The sequence below is a fragment of the Rhododendron vialii genome, chromosome 2a (assembly GCF_030253575.1).
Source record: "Rhododendron vialii isolate Sample 1 chromosome 2a, ASM3025357v1".
NCBI lineage: Eukaryota > Viridiplantae > Streptophyta > Magnoliopsida > Ericales > Ericaceae > Rhododendron > Rhododendron vialii.
The window spans coordinates 42,573,561-42,595,182 of NC_080558.1; the positions used below are offsets into that span (position 1 = coordinate 42,573,561).

General features: G+C 39.7%; 1 protein-coding gene across 3 annotated transcripts; it reads right to left on the reverse strand.

Moving 5' to 3' along the window:
* Window positions 1-1,917: 1,917 nt before the first annotated feature.
* LOC131317860 (probable U3 small nucleolar RNA-associated protein 7) lies at window positions 1,918-21,301 on the reverse strand. 3 transcript variants are annotated; one of them, XM_058347526.1, is made up of 10 exons: window positions 21,168-21,301; window positions 19,687-19,824; window positions 19,234-19,321; window positions 18,143-18,208; window positions 17,973-18,062; window positions 17,457-17,589; window positions 15,478-15,596; window positions 12,481-12,548; window positions 4,434-4,482; window positions 1,918-3,334 (listed from the first exon to the last, which is right to left on the reverse strand). In XM_058347526.1, exons 3-10 carry the CDS (start codon window positions 19,288-19,290, stop codon window positions 2,297-2,299), a joined length of 1,620 nt encoding a protein of 539 aa, XP_058203509.1. In that variant the 5' UTR covers window positions 19,291-19,321; window positions 19,687-19,824; window positions 21,168-21,301; the 3' UTR covers window positions 1,918-2,296. The 3 variants fall into 3 exon arrangements, with proteins under 3 accessions (XP_058203509.1, XP_058203510.1, XP_058203511.1); XM_058347527.1 differs by having other exon boundaries at window positions 19,687-19,901; window positions 21,168-21,184; XM_058347528.1 differs by lacking the exon at window positions 19,687-19,824 and having other exon boundaries at window positions 21,168-21,296.
* Window positions 21,302-21,622: the final 321 nt, after the last annotated feature.

Sequence of the window (21,622 nt, forward strand, 5' to 3'; positions counted from 1 at the left end):
GAAACATAAATTATTCCTAACACTCTAGATTTAAGTTTAACTTTTTGGGGTTCAGTTTATTTTGTAGAGTAGAAGCATGAATATGATGCCCTTCAAAAAAAGATAAAAAGAAGAAGCATGAATATGATGCAAAAAAGAAAAGAAAAGAAACAAAATGATCAGAAGCATGAATATGAATATGATGGCACTTGGTCTACCATCAAGTTTTCTGCCTAGAATTGTCAGATTTATGATACTTGGTTGTTGGATGTACTCTAGTATTTTTGCACTTAACAATTCTATGCATGTTGCCTAGTTTTCTTAGGCCGACTATAGGCTTTGTTGCTTTTGTTGTTTCGGGGGAATGCCCCTTTAATCTTTTGTAACTTTTTGCGTTTTTTGTGGTTTAATAAAAATTGCTTACCAAAAAAAAAACAAAAGATTTCATCCTATTTTGCAATAACAAAATCTAAGAAACGTCGTAAGACCTCCGTCTTATTTTTCCTTCCGGGAAAATTAAAACCCTAGTGTTCACTTTTCAACGACGAAAAGAACTTAAAGAACTAGAAGCCAGCCATGTATCCCTTCCTTTAATCCTATGCTTGTATATTAAACGTTACAAGATGATTCCTAACTTAAAATTTTGTGTTTGCCATTTGAACGAATGGGCGTTGATATTGGATGAAATTCATATGAGCAATGCTATGGTGATCATCTCTGCCAAAGATTCTCTGGTGACCATAGTTTGGATATGTATCATGTGAGGTGTCATCACTGAGTATACATAACAAGTGAGGTGTAGTATTCTACTAATATAATAGTGACACATCACATGGTATCCGTAATATTTTTTTTTGCTAAGCGAAAAGAATTTGTCAATCTTTATAAAGGATTACAAAGATTAAAAGGATTAAGGGCACACCGGCAAAAAGTCACTTGAGACCTAAGAGAAGGCAAGACGCCAACCGAACATTAGTGAGTTCCTATACATGGTTTTCCAACAATGCAGTTTTTCTAAGGGAGGGTGTGGTGGCTGGGCTTCTGCTCGGTTTCCTCCGGTCGGAGGTTCCTTGGTTCCTCTGGGAGTCTAGCGGTGTTGGGTGGTCTGGAATGATCGGAGGTTGTGGCCTCTACATCTAGGAGAGGTCGGCTCTTCTTAACGGTGAGGTTATTTTCCGGTATCTTGTACGGCGATGGTGGCTGATGTGGTTAGGGTTTGGGAACTGGTTTGGGTGGGCCGGCCTAAGTTTGGGTGTTCGGGGCTTTTCATTTTTTATTTTGGGTATAGGTTGGGCATTTTTGTTCTTATCGTTGTGAACCCTGTAGATCCTCGGGTGATTTGGGCTTTTTCGTTGAACCGTTTGAGCCTGCGACTTGAACACTTCATTGGCTGTTGTAATTACGCTCGAATTTAGTGAAACTTCCACCCGAATCAACGTGATTTAGAGAAATTTAGAAACCAGTTTTCATCGGTTCATCCTGATGATGATCAAGAGCTTGTCTTGACGTGGAAAATGCCGGCGTAACAGATACGAGAATCAAAGCAAGGGTGAGAAAGAGGAGAGAGGATAGAGCAGGTGGTAATGAAGCCATGATGAGTGGCGTGAGAAATATACAGTTATGATGTGCGACGTAATAGAATGAGCATGACGTTCCTTGATAAAATAGAGATGAAAAAGATCCAAGAAGCATAACCAAAAAAATAGAGATGAAATAGAGAGGAAGCAGTATTTGTATTAGTATAACGACCTTTAGAGAGAGAGAGAGAGAGAGAGAGAGAGAGAGAGAGAGAGAGAGAGAAGTATTTGTGTTATTACCTTTGGAATATCTTTTTGATCTGTAAATTTTTCTAAAGTCTCATTACCAAAAAGAATTCAAGATTTGAAATTAGCAAGAAATAAATCATTACCAGAACAGCAATAGCTACCATCAAATTCCTTCGTGAAAAACGGCTCATCTACCTTTCTGAAAACCATACATTTATAACAACACAGACAGGAAAATATAAAAGGAAAAATGTGAAATAATACATTAAGAGGCCGACTCATCGTTCCAAACAAAAGTTTTCCCCCACTTCCCCTTCTATCAATTCTAAAAAACCGCAAAAAATATTCTCAACAAAGAGAAGATAAATAAATATCAATTCAAGAGCCACCACCCTTCTCGCGTGGCCGCTTTTTCATTTTCTATTTTTCTTTTGGTTCGCTTTGAGATTTCCGGAGATGCAAGCACGAGGTAGGGGGCGGAGGGTGGAGGGCGGAGGGTGGAGGATATCTTACAAACGAAAACACAAAAAAGAGAGCCAAAACTAACAGAATCATGATGCAGCTTTCTTGGAAACAAACCGCTGCAAAGACTTTGGCAGTTCACTTTGCTCACTAGTCTTCTGCTTCTTATTCTTAGACAATTCTTCCTCCTGCTTTTGTTGCTCCAAGAAAGGCCTCTTGGCTCTCTCGACAGCTTGCTCCATCTTCTTTGCTCTCCTACTCGGTTTGCTCCTCCCCTTTGTTTTCCTCTTAGTCGAAACGCTGTTCTTGGCATCTGCAACGGCAGCTTCCATCTCGGCTTCTCTCTCCACCTTGCTCGGCTTCTCTTTCCTCCTTGTAGGTGGCCTCAAATTACCAATCTTTTTTGGGTCCAACATAATTGTCTCCGGAGGGAGTTTGTCTAGAAGAGACCGCACTTCTTTTTCCCTCCTCTGCTTCGGCGTTTCAAAAGGGTTTGCCACCCAAGAATCAAAATTGGGTTCTCCAGATCCAGGGATAAGAATCGAAGACCAACCCATAGAATGCCCAAGCCCTAGAACATCTTCATACGGTCGGAACAAAACTTTCCGTATTTGGTAACCTTTGGCAATCGAATGCGTCATGTAACGGCTATAATTTTGAGATCCAGAGAAATCTCCCAAAATCTGTACGAAAGAACCAGTAGAAGTAGCAAGCAAACCTTTCTGACTGAAATCCAATGTTTTCGCATGTCCAGGTAAAGTTTGAAGAACTTCAAATTTCCTCAAATCCCAAATCTTTATTTTCCGATCAGTCCCGGCTGTTGCCATGAGATGGCCATTGGAGTGAAATGATAAGGCGGAAACCGGGCCGTGATGAGTCAGCATCTTGACAAGGGGAGCAGCACTAGTGGGCTTCCACATGGTTACTGACCCATTAGAATGGCCCAAAGCGACGACGTTGTTGAAAGGATTCACCTGCATCACGTCAGAACCGCCGAGGCCAGTTCTGAAATTACCTACCATTAAGCCCGTAGTGACATCTTGATAGTGGAGCTGTCCAAATTTGTTAATGGATGCCAAGAGGAAATGGTTCTTCAGAAATTGGAGTTTCGATACTGCACCATGCTCCTGTAGGACGTAAGTTGGGAAAATTAGAAAAAGAAAAAAGAAAGAAGGAAAAGCAGCCCAGATTCCACATGAACAAATTCAAACTTGAATTGATCTTTATGATTCTTGAAAATGCAAGGTCAACGTTGATAACAGTCTGCGTCAGTCACAAAGCAGTCAGGAAAAAGGTAAAAATTCAGGGGATTTAAGATAGCCGAGGCAGCCAATATGCTTTGGGCATGCATGGAATCAAAAGCTTCTAGTATACTGGTCATGAGTCCCAAAATGCCGCAACCAAATTCTTATAGTTTTTGCTACATCATACATTCATACTAACAAAGCACTACAGATGCACACCGGTCAAAATCTAGTATGTGTATATGTTTACCACGGAAAGCTACTACCATAGCAAATTAAGTTTAAGTATGCACATTCCATAACGTGCTACAACTTCAATTCCAAATCTACAATTAAACGATCTAAAGTTGTCCCTAGAATTTTTCCCAAACAATCAAAACGTAATAAACTAAAGTTCTAGAGAGGGCGGAGTTTGTGGCAGGAGAAAATGTCAAAAAATTGTAGTTGCATAAAGAAATAGGAAAATTATATATTGAGTTCTATTGGATGTTCCATCGCTTGAAAGAAGTACTCACATTACACTTTGTCACCTAAAGACTCCTACAACCTCGTCATTTAGCAAACCTACCGTACCTCGTTTACATTCCCATTCCTCGAACCAGAAGATCCACAGTCTAGGTAACATAGGTCGGAATCAGGGGCAATTGGTTCATTGGTTAGAACTTAGAACTTGGCCTGTAACCTTGAGGTTATGGGTTTGAACTTCAAATCTGAGGGTAACCACTTTGTGTATATCACACCAAAAGTTCGGACTATATCCAAAATATCCCTCCCAGACCCGTGTTAACAAAATCATAGTGGTCTACTTTTTTATACACGACTATCTGAATTCAATTACAAGAAGTCATTTCACAAGATCGTGCACAGCCTGTCTATGCACTAACGCTGTCAGGTTAAAGGAAGAGAACTACAGTATGAGCCCAAAAAAAGGCCACAGCATAGTTCAGCTGGTCACATACAAGTAACTAAACCAATGACTGACCTTCAGACAGTGAAGCTCTGTGCCATCCCGGTTATAAATGTATGTGTACCTGTCACAATGTTTTATGCTTAGACATCATTCTATGAGAATTTGACTAAGAAACAGAATTCTTGAATCAACGAGCAAAACATTTTCTTTGGTAAGCATTATTGAGGATCATAAGACATCGATTTCAAAGAGAGGAAAAAATGTGTACCACAATACAAGTAGATATATTTCAATTTCTTGCTTGACCAACTTATTCCATTCAAATTAAATGGAAAATGTTATTTGACAACCTTATAACTTCACAATCGCTTGGTGATGTGTGCTAGCTTAAACTAGAACAAGGATCAAAACAGAAGGATCAGGTGAGAAAACAGACTCAAACAGTTTCACAAAAATGTTGTGCTAGTCCAAAGAACTAATAGGTCACGGCTACTTATATGAGACTTCAACAAAAATGAAAAACATTACAACTTGAGACTTCAACAAAAAAATAGGATGGTTTATGACTTGAACAGAAACCCTGGCGTAAATAAAATAGAATGAATGGAGTACATAAGCGGCATAGAAAAATCCACAAAACAAACCCCATTGACTGACGACAACTGAATGAGTAGCTGGATTTAGCTCCCAAAAAAGAGAAGCAGATAATCTGGATGGATTCCTATAAAAGACAGTTGAATGAAGAGAAGGTAGCAAAACATACAAGAGGGAGCATATATTGTCATCCCTATGCTCTTCAGTTGAGCAAGAAAAGCACTAGATGGAATATTGGTTTTACCATGGCACAAATTCTTATATTCAGCAACATCATAAGAGTTTAACAAGTAAAACTAAAAGGTCTGCCTCTTCACTTCATCCTAATCCATCCATCTAAGAGTAAAAGGAAGACCCCAGGCCCTTATTCTCAAGTATAAATGCCCCGTAGTTTTCCTTTCTCTTGCCTTCTCCGCTCCATCAAACAACAAAAGTGACTACTCCCCTCACTTCTGTTCTCCAATTTCCTTAATCCTAGTCTTCAACCTGCAATAATGGAGCCTTTGGTCTGCTTAGTAGAAGGGAAAGTGGTAAAAGAGTAAGGTGATTCATAACTTTATACAGTTAACCTGGTACTCCCTCCGTCCCACTTTGTTCCACTCTTATTCCTTTTTGGGATGTCCCAAAATGATACGCTTGTTTCAAAACTTTCCGTATTTGGATGTCAATTTTACCACTCATTTTCTTTTACATTTAAGGAGAAATTTTCTCCCTCCCAAATTTGAATTTTAAACATGGTTTGAAAGGAAATGGAGTAAAGGACGGGCAAGAAATTGATTTGGCTCCATCTCTCCAGACATGACAGGAAAGTACTTTTGGATTTGGTGGATTCAATTATTTTTTTTAACAAAATTTTAGTATTCCAATACTATTTTCTAAAAGGGTAAAATGGAAAATTGATCAAAAGTCAATCTAATTGTAATGTTTTCTTAAATTTTGTGCAAGTCAAACTAGGCATAACAAAGTGGAACCAAGGGAGTACGAGATAAGAGTGAGAGAAGAGAAGGGGCAAAGGAGAGCCAAGAGAATCAACCCTTCTTTTGTTTTTTGATTTGGTACGAAGGGGAAGGAAACGAAGAGGTGAGAATGCCCTTTCCTTCTAGGCCCAACCAACCCTTTGTGCTCACTTTGAAAGGTCAAGGGAGAAAAGGAAGAGAGAGAAGGATGGATTGCCACTGCAGATGCACTAAATCTTTTTTGCCCAAAAACAGCCCTTCTTCTACTAAACTGTAAAATCAAGCAATAACACACCCCTTCCTTTCCATTTTCGTCCCTATTCAACAGAGCGAAAGGAGGATGAGAGTACTGAATTTCCTCGTCAATACTTCTTTGTCGCCTCCTACCTCCCACTTTTTCTTCGCTCGAACTGAAAGTACCATAAGTCCATAGTCTTTGGAAGGAAGAGAGGAGCGAATTTCTTCCCCATTCAAGCATGCCCACCATGTCTTTCCCTCCAAAGAATACCAACTCTTCAATCTATGAGGAATGAGGTATACAAGTAAAACCAAGAACGACCATTTCCTCCTTTTTTCCAAGCAATCTAAAACCATAATAAAAAGGGTTCATCAAGAGTATAAATGTGAGCCACAAGCAAAAACAACTCAATACTCACATAGAAATAGGTAAAGTAATATCATATCCAACCACAAAGATGGATTAAGGAAGTATGAGTAAGTATCTCAAATGTCAACAAGTCTACATGGAAGCAATTTTGTTGACCAAAAAATGGAAGAAAGAAAAATTCAGGCATGGAAAGCATTCGGTAAGAGAGTATTAAACATCTTAATGCAAAGTGTAACCTGCTTGAGTTTCCACTCCAAACTCTACAAAGGATTAATAATCCTCACACATATACCATAATACCAACGATAACCTTACTAATTTGTTTTATATTTACAAGTGTAAGTAAAAGGGCAATGAAGGGCGACAGGGCTCGTTAGGGTTCTCTCGCTGAATTCTGCTGAATCATCCTTCACATCTCAAAGTCCTCCATCCCGATGGCTTCTTCTGGTAAGAATTTCGATGCTCTTTTTCCTCCGTTAGGGCTGTCTTCTTCTACCTCTGCTTCGAAGTTAGGGTTTCCTCATAAATCGGTTTCGTTGCTTTCGAATAATTCTCTACATTGCGGTTCGATTCCTATTTTGGTTAATAGTTCTGGTAATAGTGTTGATAATCAAGGGGTTTATAGTTCCGTGGGTCACGTTAATTTGCTTGATTTTCTGGAATCTGTATCTGTCCTGAACTCTGATCATCTTGAGATTCAAGCAGATGACACTCCTACAGTTAAACAGATTAAGGGGCTAAATAAGGAGGTTAGGGCACTAAGGGCTGAACTTGATTGAGTCTATGAATGGTTCTGGTTTTGTTTTACCTGGGGGTGTGGAGATGGGACCTTCATGGAAAGATAAAGTTGCCCCTACTGGTGTTAGAAGTATTAGAATGAATTTTCAGTATTTTCCTCCTACGGTGGAGGGGGAAAGGATTATAGTATCCCCACCTAGTGCTGTGGAAGCACAAGCGGCGGTGAAATGGAAGGATTGTCTGGTTGGGCATTTTGTGGATAAGAAGATCCCCTTCCTTGCTGTTCGTTCAGTAGCTTTCAAGAAGTGGGCTGATTATGGTCTAGTTGATGTTCTTTCTAATGACAAGGGTTTCTACTTCTTCCAATTTGGGTCAGAAGGTGCTTGTCGACAAATTGTTGAATCAGGACCATGGCACTTTGGTGGTCGATTGATGGTTCTTCAGATATGGCATCCTGATATTGAGTATGAGAAAGAGGGATTGGCAAAGTTACCTATCTGGATTCAGCTTTATAATGTTCCTCTCCAGTTTTGGACTGCAGAGGGCTTAAGCTACATTGCTAGCTCTGTTGGTAAACCCCTTTATGCAGATGAGTTGACTGAAACTGCTAAGCGAATTAGCTATGCTAAGACTTGCGTTGAAGTTGATGTCACTGCTTCTCTACCTCATTCAGTGGACCTTCTTACTGCATCTGGGAAGAAGGTTTCCATTGCTATTAAATATCCTTGGAGGCCTATAAAATGCAATTCTTGTAGGGTGTTTGGCCATTCTGAGTGCAACCAAAAGGTGGTGCAGCCTCCTGTGAAAGCAGTTGACATCCCTGATAGGGGACTGTATGCTCCTAGGGGGAGAGTGTGGGTTGTGAAACCAGGAGGGGGAGACTCGGACCCAACCCCATTGGCGGTTTTTGAGCCTGCTATAATCATACCAGCTTCTACTGTTTGGGAGCTTCCATGTTCTAATCAATTTGAAGCTTTACAGTTGGGGGACTCTACTATTGACACTTCTGTATAGGGGTTATGGGTGTAGAGGTTGCTGAGGTGAGTTTGGGTTTTGGTGATTCAGTTATTCAGGACTCCTTGGTTGGTGCTATTAATGGGTCTGATCCCAGTTCAAGCAAGGGTATGGAGATGGTTCAGGATGGTACTCTACCTGATGTTCTTGGGGTGGGTATGCCAGATCCTGATGCTTTGTTCCAGGCTTTGACTTCTAAGGAAATGGAGAACATTCACAAGCCTAATGAAGGGAAGAACCCTGGGGCAGCTAAGAGGGGAAGGAAACCTAAGCAGCGATGATCAAGTTCTCTTCCTGGAATGTTAGGGGTCTAAACAACCCCACTAAACAAGGTGAGGTTAGGAAGTTTATTCATTCCAATAGATTGTCTTTGATGGGAATTGTTGAATAAAAAATTAGACAGGAAAATATGGCAGGTGCCATGAAGAAGTGTTTGCCTGATGGTTGGGATTTTGTTCACAACATTGGGACAGGTTCTGTTGCTAGGATAATTGTGGTGTGGGACACTCAGGGTCCAAAGGTCAGTGTGTTAGCTTCCTCTGATCAACATGATGTTACTTTCTGTTCAGGTGGAAACTAGAATTTTTGCTCTCTGTTGTGTATGGTTTTAATCAAGTAGGTCCCAGAAGCAGCTTTGGGATGATCTAAGGTCTGGTTTTGCTTCTATTGGTGACCAACCTTGGATTGTTATGGGGGATTTCAATGTAGTTAGATGGCAGAAAGAGAAGTCTAACTCTAGTCACTTTGATGCTAATGCTACGGGGGAGTTTAATAGTTGTATAGAGGATATTGAAATGGAGGAACTTACTTCAGAAGGCCTGTGGTTTACTTGGTCTAATAAGCAAGTGGGTGTAGGACATTGTAGTTGTAGGCTGGACAGAGCTCTTGTTAATTCACCCTGGCAGTCTGAGTTCACTGAATCTGAAGTTGCTGTCCTTGCTCCTAATGTATCTGATCATTGCCCACTTCTAGTGACAGTGCTTCCCTACAAGGGAGGAAGGAAACCTTTTAAGTTCTTTAACTTCTGGATGAATCATAAGCACTTCTCTCCTCTGCTTATTCAGTCATGGGATAGGCCAGTGGATAAAGTAGGGTCACCTATGTTTATCTTTATGAGAAGCTCAGAAGACTAAAACCATGTTTGAAGAATTTTAATAAGGAGTTTTACAGTGATATTCAGAATAGGGTGAAGGTGGCTAGGGAGGAGCATAGTAACATTCAGACTTGGTGTGCTCAGTTACCTGGGGACCCCATTCTGATGGAATATGAACGACTTTGCCTTCTGAATTTCAATGATCTCTGTGTTGCTGAGGAGGCTTGGTGTAGGCAGAAATCCAGGTTCGTTGGCTACAATTGGGGGATAATAATACTAGATTTTTCCATAAAAAGGTTGCTAGTCATAGAATGAGGAACAAGATATTATCCATTTGTGATGAGAATGGTCAGCGTTTGGAAGATATTAAGGAAGTTAAAGGGGAGATTCTAAGGTTCTATCAGAAATTGTTGGGTACCAAGTTTGATCAGAAAGGACCTTCAGAGGAAAGACTTCACTTTGCTAATACAGTTCCTGTCTCATTTCATGAAGGCCTTACCTCTCCTATCACTCCTGAAGAAATCAAAGGGGTTCTTTTTTCCATTGATGGTGATAAATCCCCAGGTCCAGATGGCTTTAATGCCAGTTTTTTCCAAAAGAATTGGGCTGTGGTTGGCAAAGAGGTAATAGATGTTGTCCTTTCTTTCTTTCACTCTGGTTCTTTACTTCGAGATGTTAATGCAACTGCGCTAGTATTAATTCCAAAGACCAGCTGTCCTCAATCTATGAAAGAGTATCATCCAATTGCATATTGCAATGTAATCTATAAGACTATTATCAAGTTGTTGGCTCGAAGATTGCAACCAGTCCTCCCCTTTGTCATTAACAAAGCTCAGGCTGCCTTTGTTAAGGGCAGATCTATATCTGATAATATTCTCTTGATGCAAGAGCTTGTTAGAAATTACCAGAGGGATTTTGGGGTGCCTAGGTGTGCTATTAAAATAGATCTTATGAAGGCGTATGACTCGGTAGACTGGGAGTTTTTGTTTGAAGTCATGGCGGCTATGGAATTCCCTTCTTTGTTTATTTCGTGGGTCAGGTCATGTATCACCTCTGCTATGTTCTCTGTTGTGGATAATGGTGAACTTGAAGGTTTCTTTAAAGGGGCGAAGGGGCTTAGGCAAGGAGACCCAATCTCTTTCTTTTGGTCATGGAGGGGCTGTACTCTATTCTTCAAAGGAGGATCTCTCAGGGGCCTTTCACTTTCCATCCAAAGTGCAGTTTGCATTCCATTTCTTTCCTTGCTTTTGCTGATGATCTTTTTCTTTTGGTTGGAGCTGACCCATCATCCATTCGTATCTTTAAAGATGCTTTGGAGGAATTCTTTCATTCCACTGGTTTGAAACCTAATCTCGACAAGAGCCAATTCTTTTTTGCAGGGGTAAGTTCTATGGTTAAAGAGGAAGTCATGAATATTCTTCCTATCCCAGAAGGGTCATTACCAGTTAAATACTTAGGGGTGCCTCTCATTTCAACAAGGCTAAGGTATGAGGATTGCGTGCAATTAAAGGAGAGGACTCAACAACGTATTGATAGCTAGACAAATAGGTCTCTCACTTATGCTGGTCAAGCTTTACTTATTCAACCGTTCTTTTCAGTATGCAGACTTATTGGTGTTCTCTTTTCATTCTACCACAAAGATTATAAAAGAGGTGGAGGCTATGCTTCGATCCTTTTTGTGGTCAGGGCTTAACCTTACAAAAGTGGGTGCAAAAGTTAGCTGGTTTGCTGTTTGCACTCCAAAAGCTGAAGGGGGTTTAGGTTTGAAATCCTTGCAGATTTGGAATAAAGTGTCAATGATGCGTCATTTGTGGGCTTTGTGTAAAAAAGAGGATTAAAATTTTTGGGTTATGAAACTGCCACAGGATTGCTCTTGGACTATGAGGAAACTGATGAAGTTGAGTGGGCTGTGTCAGCGTTGGGTAAAGCATGTTATTGGCAATGGACAGAGAACCTTTTTATGGTTTGATAATTGGCACCCTAGTGGTCCTTTATACAAGCTGTTTAGTGATCGTGCCTTTTCTAACCTGGGAAGGTCAAGTTCAGCAAAAGTAAGTTCTGTCATTCGGAATGGGGAATGGAATTGGCCACGCCCAAGATCCTCTTTGATTCAAATTCATAGGTTAATTCCTAGCTTGCTTCAACCCTTTACGGATAGAGAAGATGAGGTTATTTGGGCTATTTCACCTACTGGCCTTTATAATACCAAGCATACTTGGGAGGCTCTTAGAAATAGAGGAGAGAAAGTCCAGTGGGCTCTCTAGTGTGGTTCTCTAGAATTGTTTCTAAATGGTCGTTCATATCGTGGCTTGCTTGTTTAAGGAGGCTTTCTACGAAGGAGAGACTCTGTCAATGGGGAATGACCATTGATTCAGTATGCGTGTTATGCTCTCAAAGGGATGAAACAATGCAACATTTGTTTTTTGCTTATAGTTATTCCAGAAGCATTTGGATGGTTATTCTTCATAGATTCCTGGTTCAGAGGAATCCGGACGAATGGGATAGTGAACTTATGTGGGCCATCGATCATTGTAGAGGTGAAAGCTTCAAGGCCTTCTTGCTCAAATTGGTTTTGGCAGCTGGGGTGTATTACATTTGGTTGGAAAGGAATTCTCGAGTTTTTGGAGGGATCCATAGAGGAGCTGCAAAGGTATTGGCAAGTATTGAAGATAACGTGCGACTTTGGGTTTGCACTTGGGAGCATTTTCCAAACGCTCTTGAAAATCAAAGACTTTGCTGTAGCTGGAATATTTCAAGTAGAGTTCTTGGGGCGTAAATATGTGTAGAGCTGATAGTTTGTATTAGGCTTTCCTTTGTATAGGTTCTTGTATGAGGGTTTAACTCCCCTTGTTTTTGTGTTGGTTAGTTATAAAATGCGCAAGTTACCAAAAAAAAAAACCTTACTAATTTGTTTTAATGATATAACATTGATGGCCTTCCAAGTGTAAATTCTTCTCATTAAAGGTAAAATCCAACTAGGAGCACTAATAACGGGACATGTATGCATCTAAATTCTATACCTTGTCAAACAGGTACTTCTGAATGTCCTAAATGTCATTTCTATGTAAACCTACCAGAATCACAGACATTTTTACAGTTAAGAATATGGGGACTCACTTTTTTTGGGCAGCAGCAAAGAACAGCTCATTGTGCAAGAAGACCACATCACGCACTGTTTCTCTGACCTAAAAAATAGGCAATAGCAACTCAAATTTATTTCTATTGAGGCAGATAAGCACCTCAAATGATTAAGAAAACGACCAGTTTATATTAATGTAGAAGCAAAAACAGAAATATAGGTCTAGGCCAGTACAAGACGTAGAACAACTAGTAGAAACATTGCCAAGAGGCCTTTGGCACAACGGCATTAGGGGTGCACTTAGGTGCCAGGAGATAGGATGTCAGGAGTTCAACTCATCTTCCAAGATACTAATCTAAATATAATAACAATACTAACTTTCGCCAATCAAAATAAATAAATACTAGGAGAAACCTTTAACTGCATATGCTTCACATAAAAGGTTTGGGAACTTGTTAGTAAAACATTAAGGATGAGAATTTAAGGTCAATGAATTTAACTTTGCACATATCTAGTCTCCTTGTGTACATAAGAAAATTTCAAGAATCCCTAGGCCGGCACCTTTGAAATTGAGACCGATTACGATAACCTATACTATTTTGCAAAGCATCAAAGTAAACAGGCTCCAGCCTGCTCTTTTTTTTGATGCCTTCCGGCTTCAAATGGTGCCATGGATCGATGGCATCACGTCCTTTGAGTTCCTCGATTTTTCTCTGTTCTAAATGGCGGCCGCCGAGGCCGCCTAGGCGCTTGGAGGTACCCTGCCGCCACGCCAATACCCCTTGGCGTTTGATTTGGCGCCCAGGGAGGTTTGGCGGTGTTTGGCGGCCTCCTAGGCGGCCTTGGTGGTCTTGGCGGCCGCCTAGGCGGCCTTGGCGGCCATGGCGGTCTCGGCGATTTGGCGCCCAGGGAGGTTTGGCGGTGTTTGGCAGCCGCCTAGGCGGCCTTGGCGGTCTTGGCGGCGGTCTTGGCGGGCCTTGGCGGCATCATCGACGTCTTTGGAGGCATTTGGCGGCCTAAAATGTATAGTATTAAACTAATGTAGATCAAGTTTTGGAAGGGTATGGAGGAGAAGAGTTAAAGAAAGGAGATGAACTTTTAACTTGGCATTAGGGATCTCCGATCTCGTTTATTTCTACTTATTGTCTAGTTGCTAACTTAATTTCATTTGGGTTTGTACATTAAACTTTGCATTATGGTTATGTAGAACTTTGAACTTGTATTATGGATACATAGAATATAGTTTGATTGGATAATGGTTTGTTTAAGAAAAAAAAAAAACGCCGAATTGCTTGGCGGCGCCTAGGCGGCTTGGCGCTTGGAGGTGGGTCTCCGCCCTACTAGCGCCAAGCGCCATTTAGAACATCGCGATTTTTAGAGGTATAAGGATGCCATTATTTCACTGGTAAAACTTCCAAGAGCAGTCACTTTGTGCACATATTGACAAAGGTTAGTTAGGCCGGTCTCCAGTCCTCCCCTGCTCATACCCCCATCAGTTGGGGATCAAAAGGGTCAGTTATTCTTGTTGTAGAGACTCCACTACACAGACTTAAAGTCTGTTTATTAGTCTTTTGTATAGATTGGAGCCAGGTGAGGGGGGGTTAGTTGTTGGTTTAATCCCCCTCAACCGATTATTGGAGATTGTAGCACATTTTGGTACACATTAATGTGTATAACCATTTTATCAATAAAAATGATATCTTCCCATTAGTTTTTAGACTCTAGATGAGTACACTCCTAGTTGGTAAGAAAAAGTTTAACCTACCATATTGTATAAGCCAACTATATAACTAGTAAATGCAAAGATGGTGCGGACACAAGGGCCCAAGCCCAACTCTTGTGATTCCAGTAAGTTGATAGTGGAAGTCAGAACCACCAATGTCCTTTTGGTTGGATGATGACACTTGTGGGCCTAGCTAGAGATCACATTATATTTAATTTATTTAGTATATATCTAGGATTTTACCTTTGCTTTATTGTTTTGAGGGAGTCTATTCATGTTTTGTCAAGATTTTTTGTTGAATCAATGAAAATATATTTTCTTGAGTTGGCACAGAGATAAAAATTCTTCCTAGGTAAGGGACACCTAAGGTTTGTTACAGGTTCGACAGCAACACATCTCCTCAAAACTGCGATCATATTTATGCACAAAATATTTGCTAGTATTTAAGGGGTTGTGTAATGGAAGGCACAAGTTTTGGTTAAGTTGTCTACCATGTTCATAGCCAAGCCCACAAGCAAGTTAGCAACCATGGTGTCAGCCTCGTGTAATCAGCATCTAGAAGTGAAGCCTCGCAGTAACAAACTAACTCAAGGCACCAAACATGCCCGAGTGAAGTGTTTCATTAGTGTTGATTATGTGTATGGATGACTTAAGTGGTTATTTCGGACGAAAATGAAAAATTCTCCAATGAACCATTTTAAGTGTCTTATTTATGGGCGTAGAAGGTAATCACATTGAACATGTAACACCAACACTGTCAGAATGTCCAAAAAGTTGCTTCATGTAACACCACCACTCAAATATTTATCAGAAATTTACGAGAGTGCGGGTGCACAACTAGGAGTCATTAGTACATACTACCACATAAACAAAAACAAAATTAATGTGCCAATGCACCAATCCAGGCAGTTTGTAAGGTTACATTTTCTTCACCTATGAGTCTGTATATCTCCTTCATACAAGTAAGATTTCGTAGAATTTTATCACATGCAAACTTCAATGGAACCCATGCCGCAACTATTTATTACTCCCTCCGTCCCATTTTGTTTGTCCATTTTCGATATTCGTGACACTATGCAATATGGATCTTGTCAATTAATACTATAATACAAAGTTTTCACTATTACGAAAAAACATTATAGATTGAAAGATATAAGCAATTAAAAAATGGAACGAAAATCGAAAATGGACAAACAAAATGGGGAGGGAGTACTTAAAATGCATAACTAGACGATAGCATATGTACTTGTAACATTTTCATGTAATATGTATGTATGTATGTATGCTAAGCACAACTTGAGCAGTGATATACTTGCAATTCTTTGATAAGACTCATATTCATCATGTCTATAATAGCCAGATGGCCCTTGCGTCCTGCAACTGCCATGTACCGACCACTTGAGGTGAAATCCAGTGTGTATGGACCAAGATCTGTGCGTCAGCAATAAATCACATTGCAACAGCCATAAATAAATGAGAAATCACAAGGAAATAATATGCACACTTCGCAGAATTTTATTTTGTTTTTGAACAGCACACTTGGAAGATATATATATACACGAATGACATGCTCTCAGACCAAGCATGCCTTATACGAGCTATACGTGGTGATCTCAGTTGAAGCCAAGGTTACCAAGCATAGATTCACAATACAGACCAAGCAATGAAACCAAACCCTTCAACAGAGGTCACAAATGGCATGCCTTATATGACCTCAGATGGGTTTGGCGGCTTTGGCCTCATCTCTTGGACTATGGCTTGGTAGACTTCATTTCGAGCTATTCAATAACTCAGGTGTCTATACTGGGCACACACTTTTAGCCTTCACAAATATGTGCATGTGTCTCATTTAGAGACATGTTTGGAAGCTTATGGCAGCATTAGTTTGTTTGTACTTCGTTGTGGAACCAAGGTGGTTGGTTTTGGTTTGATCCAAGAAAACCCCACTAACAGTAATTGGATGTGATTGTAATGGTTGTGGGTTAGACCATTGAATACCCTTGGAGATTCTAAGTTTCACGAGAATCTACTCAAAACCCGTTCATGATTCAGTGGATTAGAAATCTGATGTGATATAAGCCTGTGCCCAACGAGCGTAATTCTTGTGTGTAGTTGGAATCGCTGAGTTTAAATCCTGAACAAACTGTTCGTACTTGGTGATAAGCGGAAAGGAAGGTGAGGATGATGTCAAGTCTCAAGCAACTTATGCCTTGGGTGGTGACACGTGTCCTACAATGCCTGAAACAGAGACTCGAAATCCAATACAGTGAGCCAACTCCAAACGCCAGTCCTCAAACCATTATAAAATTTACTGCATTCATTTTGAAATTGCATGGCTGAACTTAATTACGCTAACATGCTTATGTTGAATTTGAAAATATGAATCTTTATTTCTTAATTGCCCAGTGTTGGACTTATGAAACATGTTATTTTTGTTGTCGAGAGTTGACTATGGACTGACAAATCTTGTAAACACTTTGTTTCATAAGTCTGTCACAATTCCACAACTTGAGCTCATATGATATTGAAATCATCAGACAAGCACAACTGAAACTTATTTAGGCACAAAATAGGAGTTATCTGAAAGGAATTTGGTAAACTGTGACTCATCCTACTCAAGGAAAGGATACAAAGATAACCACCTAGTGCTATACGCCGATACCACCAAAATTTAATTAATTTCTTTTACATACCGGCTAACTTAAAGTAGATATGCAAACACCACACACATATGCACCATGTGTATACTACCTCACTGTAGTTGAAAAAAGAAAATATCCGGAGGACTGCATATTACCAACAAACTTAATTCTCTTTAACAACAATTATCCCACAGATAGCCCAAGATGAATGTGGTCTTGCCATAATGAAAACAAGTTAAGATTCTTCACCCTTCCTCTTCAATATTTTTTCAAGAATGGAAAGGTCAAACAGGATTTTTATACGGAATGTCAATAGTCGACACATGGCCTTTTGGAGTTGAGATTAATTATGTCTACTTGCCTTCCTCTCTTCTCCAGACTTCTTGCTCATCATCAATGTTCCACAAGAAAACTCAACCACAGGCAAGATTTCCAACATTTCACATTTTCTCGGCTATATGTTTTTGGGCGTTCTAACAACAATTTGTCAAGGATAAGCCAGAACCATTTATATTCCAAAGACCTATTAAGACGCCAAAAAATGCATGGAAGTTACCAAACACGCACTGAATTCCAAGGACATGAGAAATATTATGAAAGGGTCCTCTTACTAACAGTTTCATTTGTAAATTAGATAGAAGGTATTGACCTGGTAAGACAATATCGTATTGATTCTTTGAACTTGATATATCGACTTCACGAACAATTGCCTCCTGTTTGATCCTCCAAGTCTTCTCTATACCTTCAGCCTCCAAGTACCCCCCCTCGCTTGGCATAAGCCACTACAAAAAATACATATAGCACACATCAACTTTTATTTGCACCATAAATATTGCACATGATTTCCCGGATGTCTCCAGACCCAAAAAGAAAAGAAGCAAAAAAAGAAAGAGATAAGAGGGTACTTTTTTTCCCTTAAAGATTTTGGGCAATAATCAGAAAGACATGCAAACAGCTGTCCAGAATACCATTCAGGTTCATATCATACAACACAGTGTTCTAAGTAAAGAGTTACAAGCAACTGCGAGCTGGCATTTCAGTTTCGAGATATATAATGCAACTGGTAGTAGAATCAGTTGCTCGGCAGACAAATTGTGTAATATTTAAGAAGTAGAGGATCACATTAAATATTTGAAGTCAGATCACGGGAACAGAAAAACCTCACCTTCTCAACCTTGGCAGCAGCCTTGGCAGATTTTCCATATAACTCCTCTCTAGCAGCAAGCTGACCTTTCAATTTTTTGTCTCTCAAAGCCTGCAAATTGTAAATACTTTTGAGTGCAATAGAAGAAGAAATAAGCAAAACGTGATTAAGAATCTCAAACAGTGCCGTACCTCAAAATTAGCACTGTCACCTCTAAGATACTTCTTTACCTTAATATCCATCTCATCTAAAATATCCTGCACACCAAAATTTTGTTGCCACATTCAGTAGATTTGCATGAAAGAGAAGTATAAAGCATTAACACAGGAAAAATTATGGCAATATATATAAACGTGAATACATCCAAGGCTAAACACCAATGGTTAATCAATGCAACACAAGAATGACCAAAGTGAGACTTAAAGGATAATGAAAACAGCAGGCGAAATAACAATTTTACTGGACATCTTACAGGTACTAGAGCATTTTCCAGATATTAACGACAGAGACCTTGAAAAGCAACATAAAAAAGGAAGACAATTAGACAATAGGGGAACAGGATGGCTAATCCTCATATATGTAGTTTGTGTGACAGCCAGCATTAGCCAAGGAACATCAGTCAAGACTTCTCATGCAACTTTTTGGATGTAAATAGCTGAAGCAGAAGAAAGAACAAAGGCAGCAAACAGAGAACAATTGCAGAGAATAGAGAAGATGAGGAAGAAACAAATTTGTTTGACGAAATTTAAGAAGTTGGAGGAAATGGCTAACGTCCCGATACAATTTCTATTAACAGGAAAAAAAATTGACATGGCAACCGGATACAATCCCAAAACGACTGGGCACGATAACACCAAAATTAAACAAGTAGGGTTAATCTTGAGAGAATTTGACAGGAACCCAAGATTACAGCACATGATGGGCCAGTTGGCCAACTCTAGTGCCAACCTTTGCCATTTTGTAAATGTTACAGATTCTTTTGTAAGAATCGTTAAGGTTCTTTTGTCTTTCGAGAAAAGGTCTATATTCGCAAATGTGGCAAAAGTTGTCACAAATTGTCCTTTGGTACTATGGCATGCATTCACGTTTTAGCATTTTCTTTCTACAAGATATCCTTTTGTCAATCCAAATTTTTACAAGATAGTGTTACTTATCCAAATTCCACCAAAAAAATCAGATGAAAATCTTGAAACGATGAATCAGAATAGTCTGGTAACCACTTGCTTTTTGTAGACATTAAAATAACCATTCATATCATTCAAAGTAGATAGTAAACCAATACCTGTTCTTCAGGAGGCATAATCTTGGAAAGAGAACCATCCTCTTTTTTCACTCCCATCTTAACAGGCTCAAAGTTTTGAAGATATAAACTGCAGAAGAACCAAATAGTTACCGAATGACATAATACAGACAACTTCTAACTAAGGCCAATGTGAATCAAACTAAAACTATATTGTCTTCCGACAGATCATAGGAATGGCCAAAGACTGTTCCCAAGCACTTAGCACATCATCAAACGCTACCAATAACAAGCTCTAAAGAAGAACACTCATTCCTACAAATAGCATAATGGCCCAATTTTGTACCATGAAATGACCTTGCCGACAGCTATGTTACATGGATCCACGTTTGGCCGATGCACCAGCACAACACTGGTGCGAGATACATACTAGACTCACCCTTTATATTCTGGCCACTAGAGATTCAAAAGTAAAGAAGACCATAGGAGAAATACCTTATAGAAAACGAGTTGATGATGGAAGAGATCGAAGAAGAAGCCACATGAGATGTTTGCGATCTTCAATGAATCACCGTGTGTTCGATGATTTGAAACGATCTCCAATGACCTGGACCTCAGATGATCTCCAATGCCCTAGATATTCGACAATCTCCAATGAGTTTGATGCGTGGCACTACTAGGGCTTGGTTTGCTTATGGCAGCTAAGGTTTCTCTCACAGATTAGCAAAAAAAAACAGACTCAACATTACATACAACTTTTCTGATATTACCATGGGATACGGGTTAAAGAGAAAAATAGACTTTGCAGAGAAACAATTAACTGCATGAGCCACTACTGATTTATTAAATTGAGAGGAATTTGGCCACTGAGTTATATGTGAATGGACCAAAGTCTTAAAGCTAGACCCGAAAAAAAATCTGAATGACCTAAAGCCTTATTAGGCTAATCGTGTATTTGGTCTACAAGTATCACGTAACAAAATATTTGACAATCTTTGAACTTGTATTAATAAAAAGACGATTAGGAAATTGTTATGAGAGCATTCTCGAATCCGTATTCAAATTTGGAAACACGTATCCTCAAATTGGAAGCGGTGGTGTACCCTAAGATATACACCCACATCCGATATGCATACCCGCAGCTGCACCCAATACCCGCACCCGCGTTTATGTAACATAGGCTATCAGAAAACTTACAAAAGAGAAGGTACGGTTGTGCGCAATTCTACCAATGGACTAATGGTAAAAGGATCACATGTTATCAAAAAATCCCAATAAACTAGGAAGATATTGCTGTTCACGTCACAAATGTAAAACATCTCAACATCTATCAAAATCTCAAATATGAATGTAAACGGGAGACCTCACGAGAGGATCTTATATCTCCTTGGAGCAATCAAGAAGTGCTATCATGTAATCTGCTGCTAATGGTAACAATGAAGTCATAAGGACACTAAAAACCTATGTCAAGAACAATGTCATCGTACTCAGTAGGGGTGTAAACAGTTAGGACTTCGGGCGACTCGGGGTAAAATTCTCTGGGACCGATTCGGTTTGGGGCAACATTTTCCCGTACCGATCCCAACCGAATTCATGAAGGGACCGGTGTGGGTTCAGGATGGGGTCGGTCCGGTCGGGGATTTCAGTTTGACCGAACTAGTTTGGCCAAATCAGTTTTTCAGTACCCAGAGGCTTGAGGTAGAATCACTACAGAGAAATTACTTGCCTATCTCAAGTTTTAGCTTAAAAGCTAGTAGTAATACATATAAGAAACTCATAATACAAACTTAAAAGCTGTTCTTTGATTAATTTTTGCGGCAAGGCCAGTTGTGTCTTGAATGAGAGTTCCGAGTTTTCTAAAGCTCCGTTTTTGTTTCCCCTATATCTGTGCAGCCGTTGATATCAAGGTTTTAATCTCTTTTCGAGATCGAGAGAGAGAGAGAGAGAGAGAGAGAGAGCAAAGTGGAAGCACAAACCTCGGCGGCGGGAGTGTCTAGAGGAATAGTACGCAGCAGCAGGAGCAGGTGGGCGGCGATGGGGTTAGGAAGGGGATGCTACAGGCTTACAGCAGGTGATGAGTTTTAAGGAAACAGATGGAGGGTTTAGATGGTCCAAGGGTAAATATTCAAAAAGTAGTCCTTAGATTTTACAGCCGTGCTACATTCACCCCGCATATTTTTATCGTACACTTGTGGGGTCCATTTCAGGTATGAAAAAATACAAAAAATATATTAAAAATATTTTTTAATGAGATTTTATAAAAAATCAGTTTTAACGGATATCGATAAATATTTTTCTGAATTTGTAGGGGCGAAACTAAGTAATTGAACAGTTTCACCCTATAAATCCGAAAAAATACTTATCGATATCCGTTTTGAGCTGATTTTGTACAATACATAATAAGAAATTATTTTAAAATTCATGAAAGTGT

Coding starts and splice junctions, on each gene's coding strand:
- LOC131317860 (XM_058347526.1), bottom strand. CDS start 19,290: ATGGGAGTGAAAAAAGAGGATGGTTCTCTTTCCAAGATTATGCCTCCT. Junction 17,590..17,972: donor CTGCTGCCAAGGTTGAGAAG/GTGAGGTTTTTC, acceptor TATTTTTTGTAG/TGGCTTATGCCAAGCGAGGG. Junction 3,335..4,433: donor CAGAGCTTCACTGTCTGAAG/GTCAGTCATTGG, acceptor TACGTCCTACAG/GAGCATGGTGCAGTATCGAA.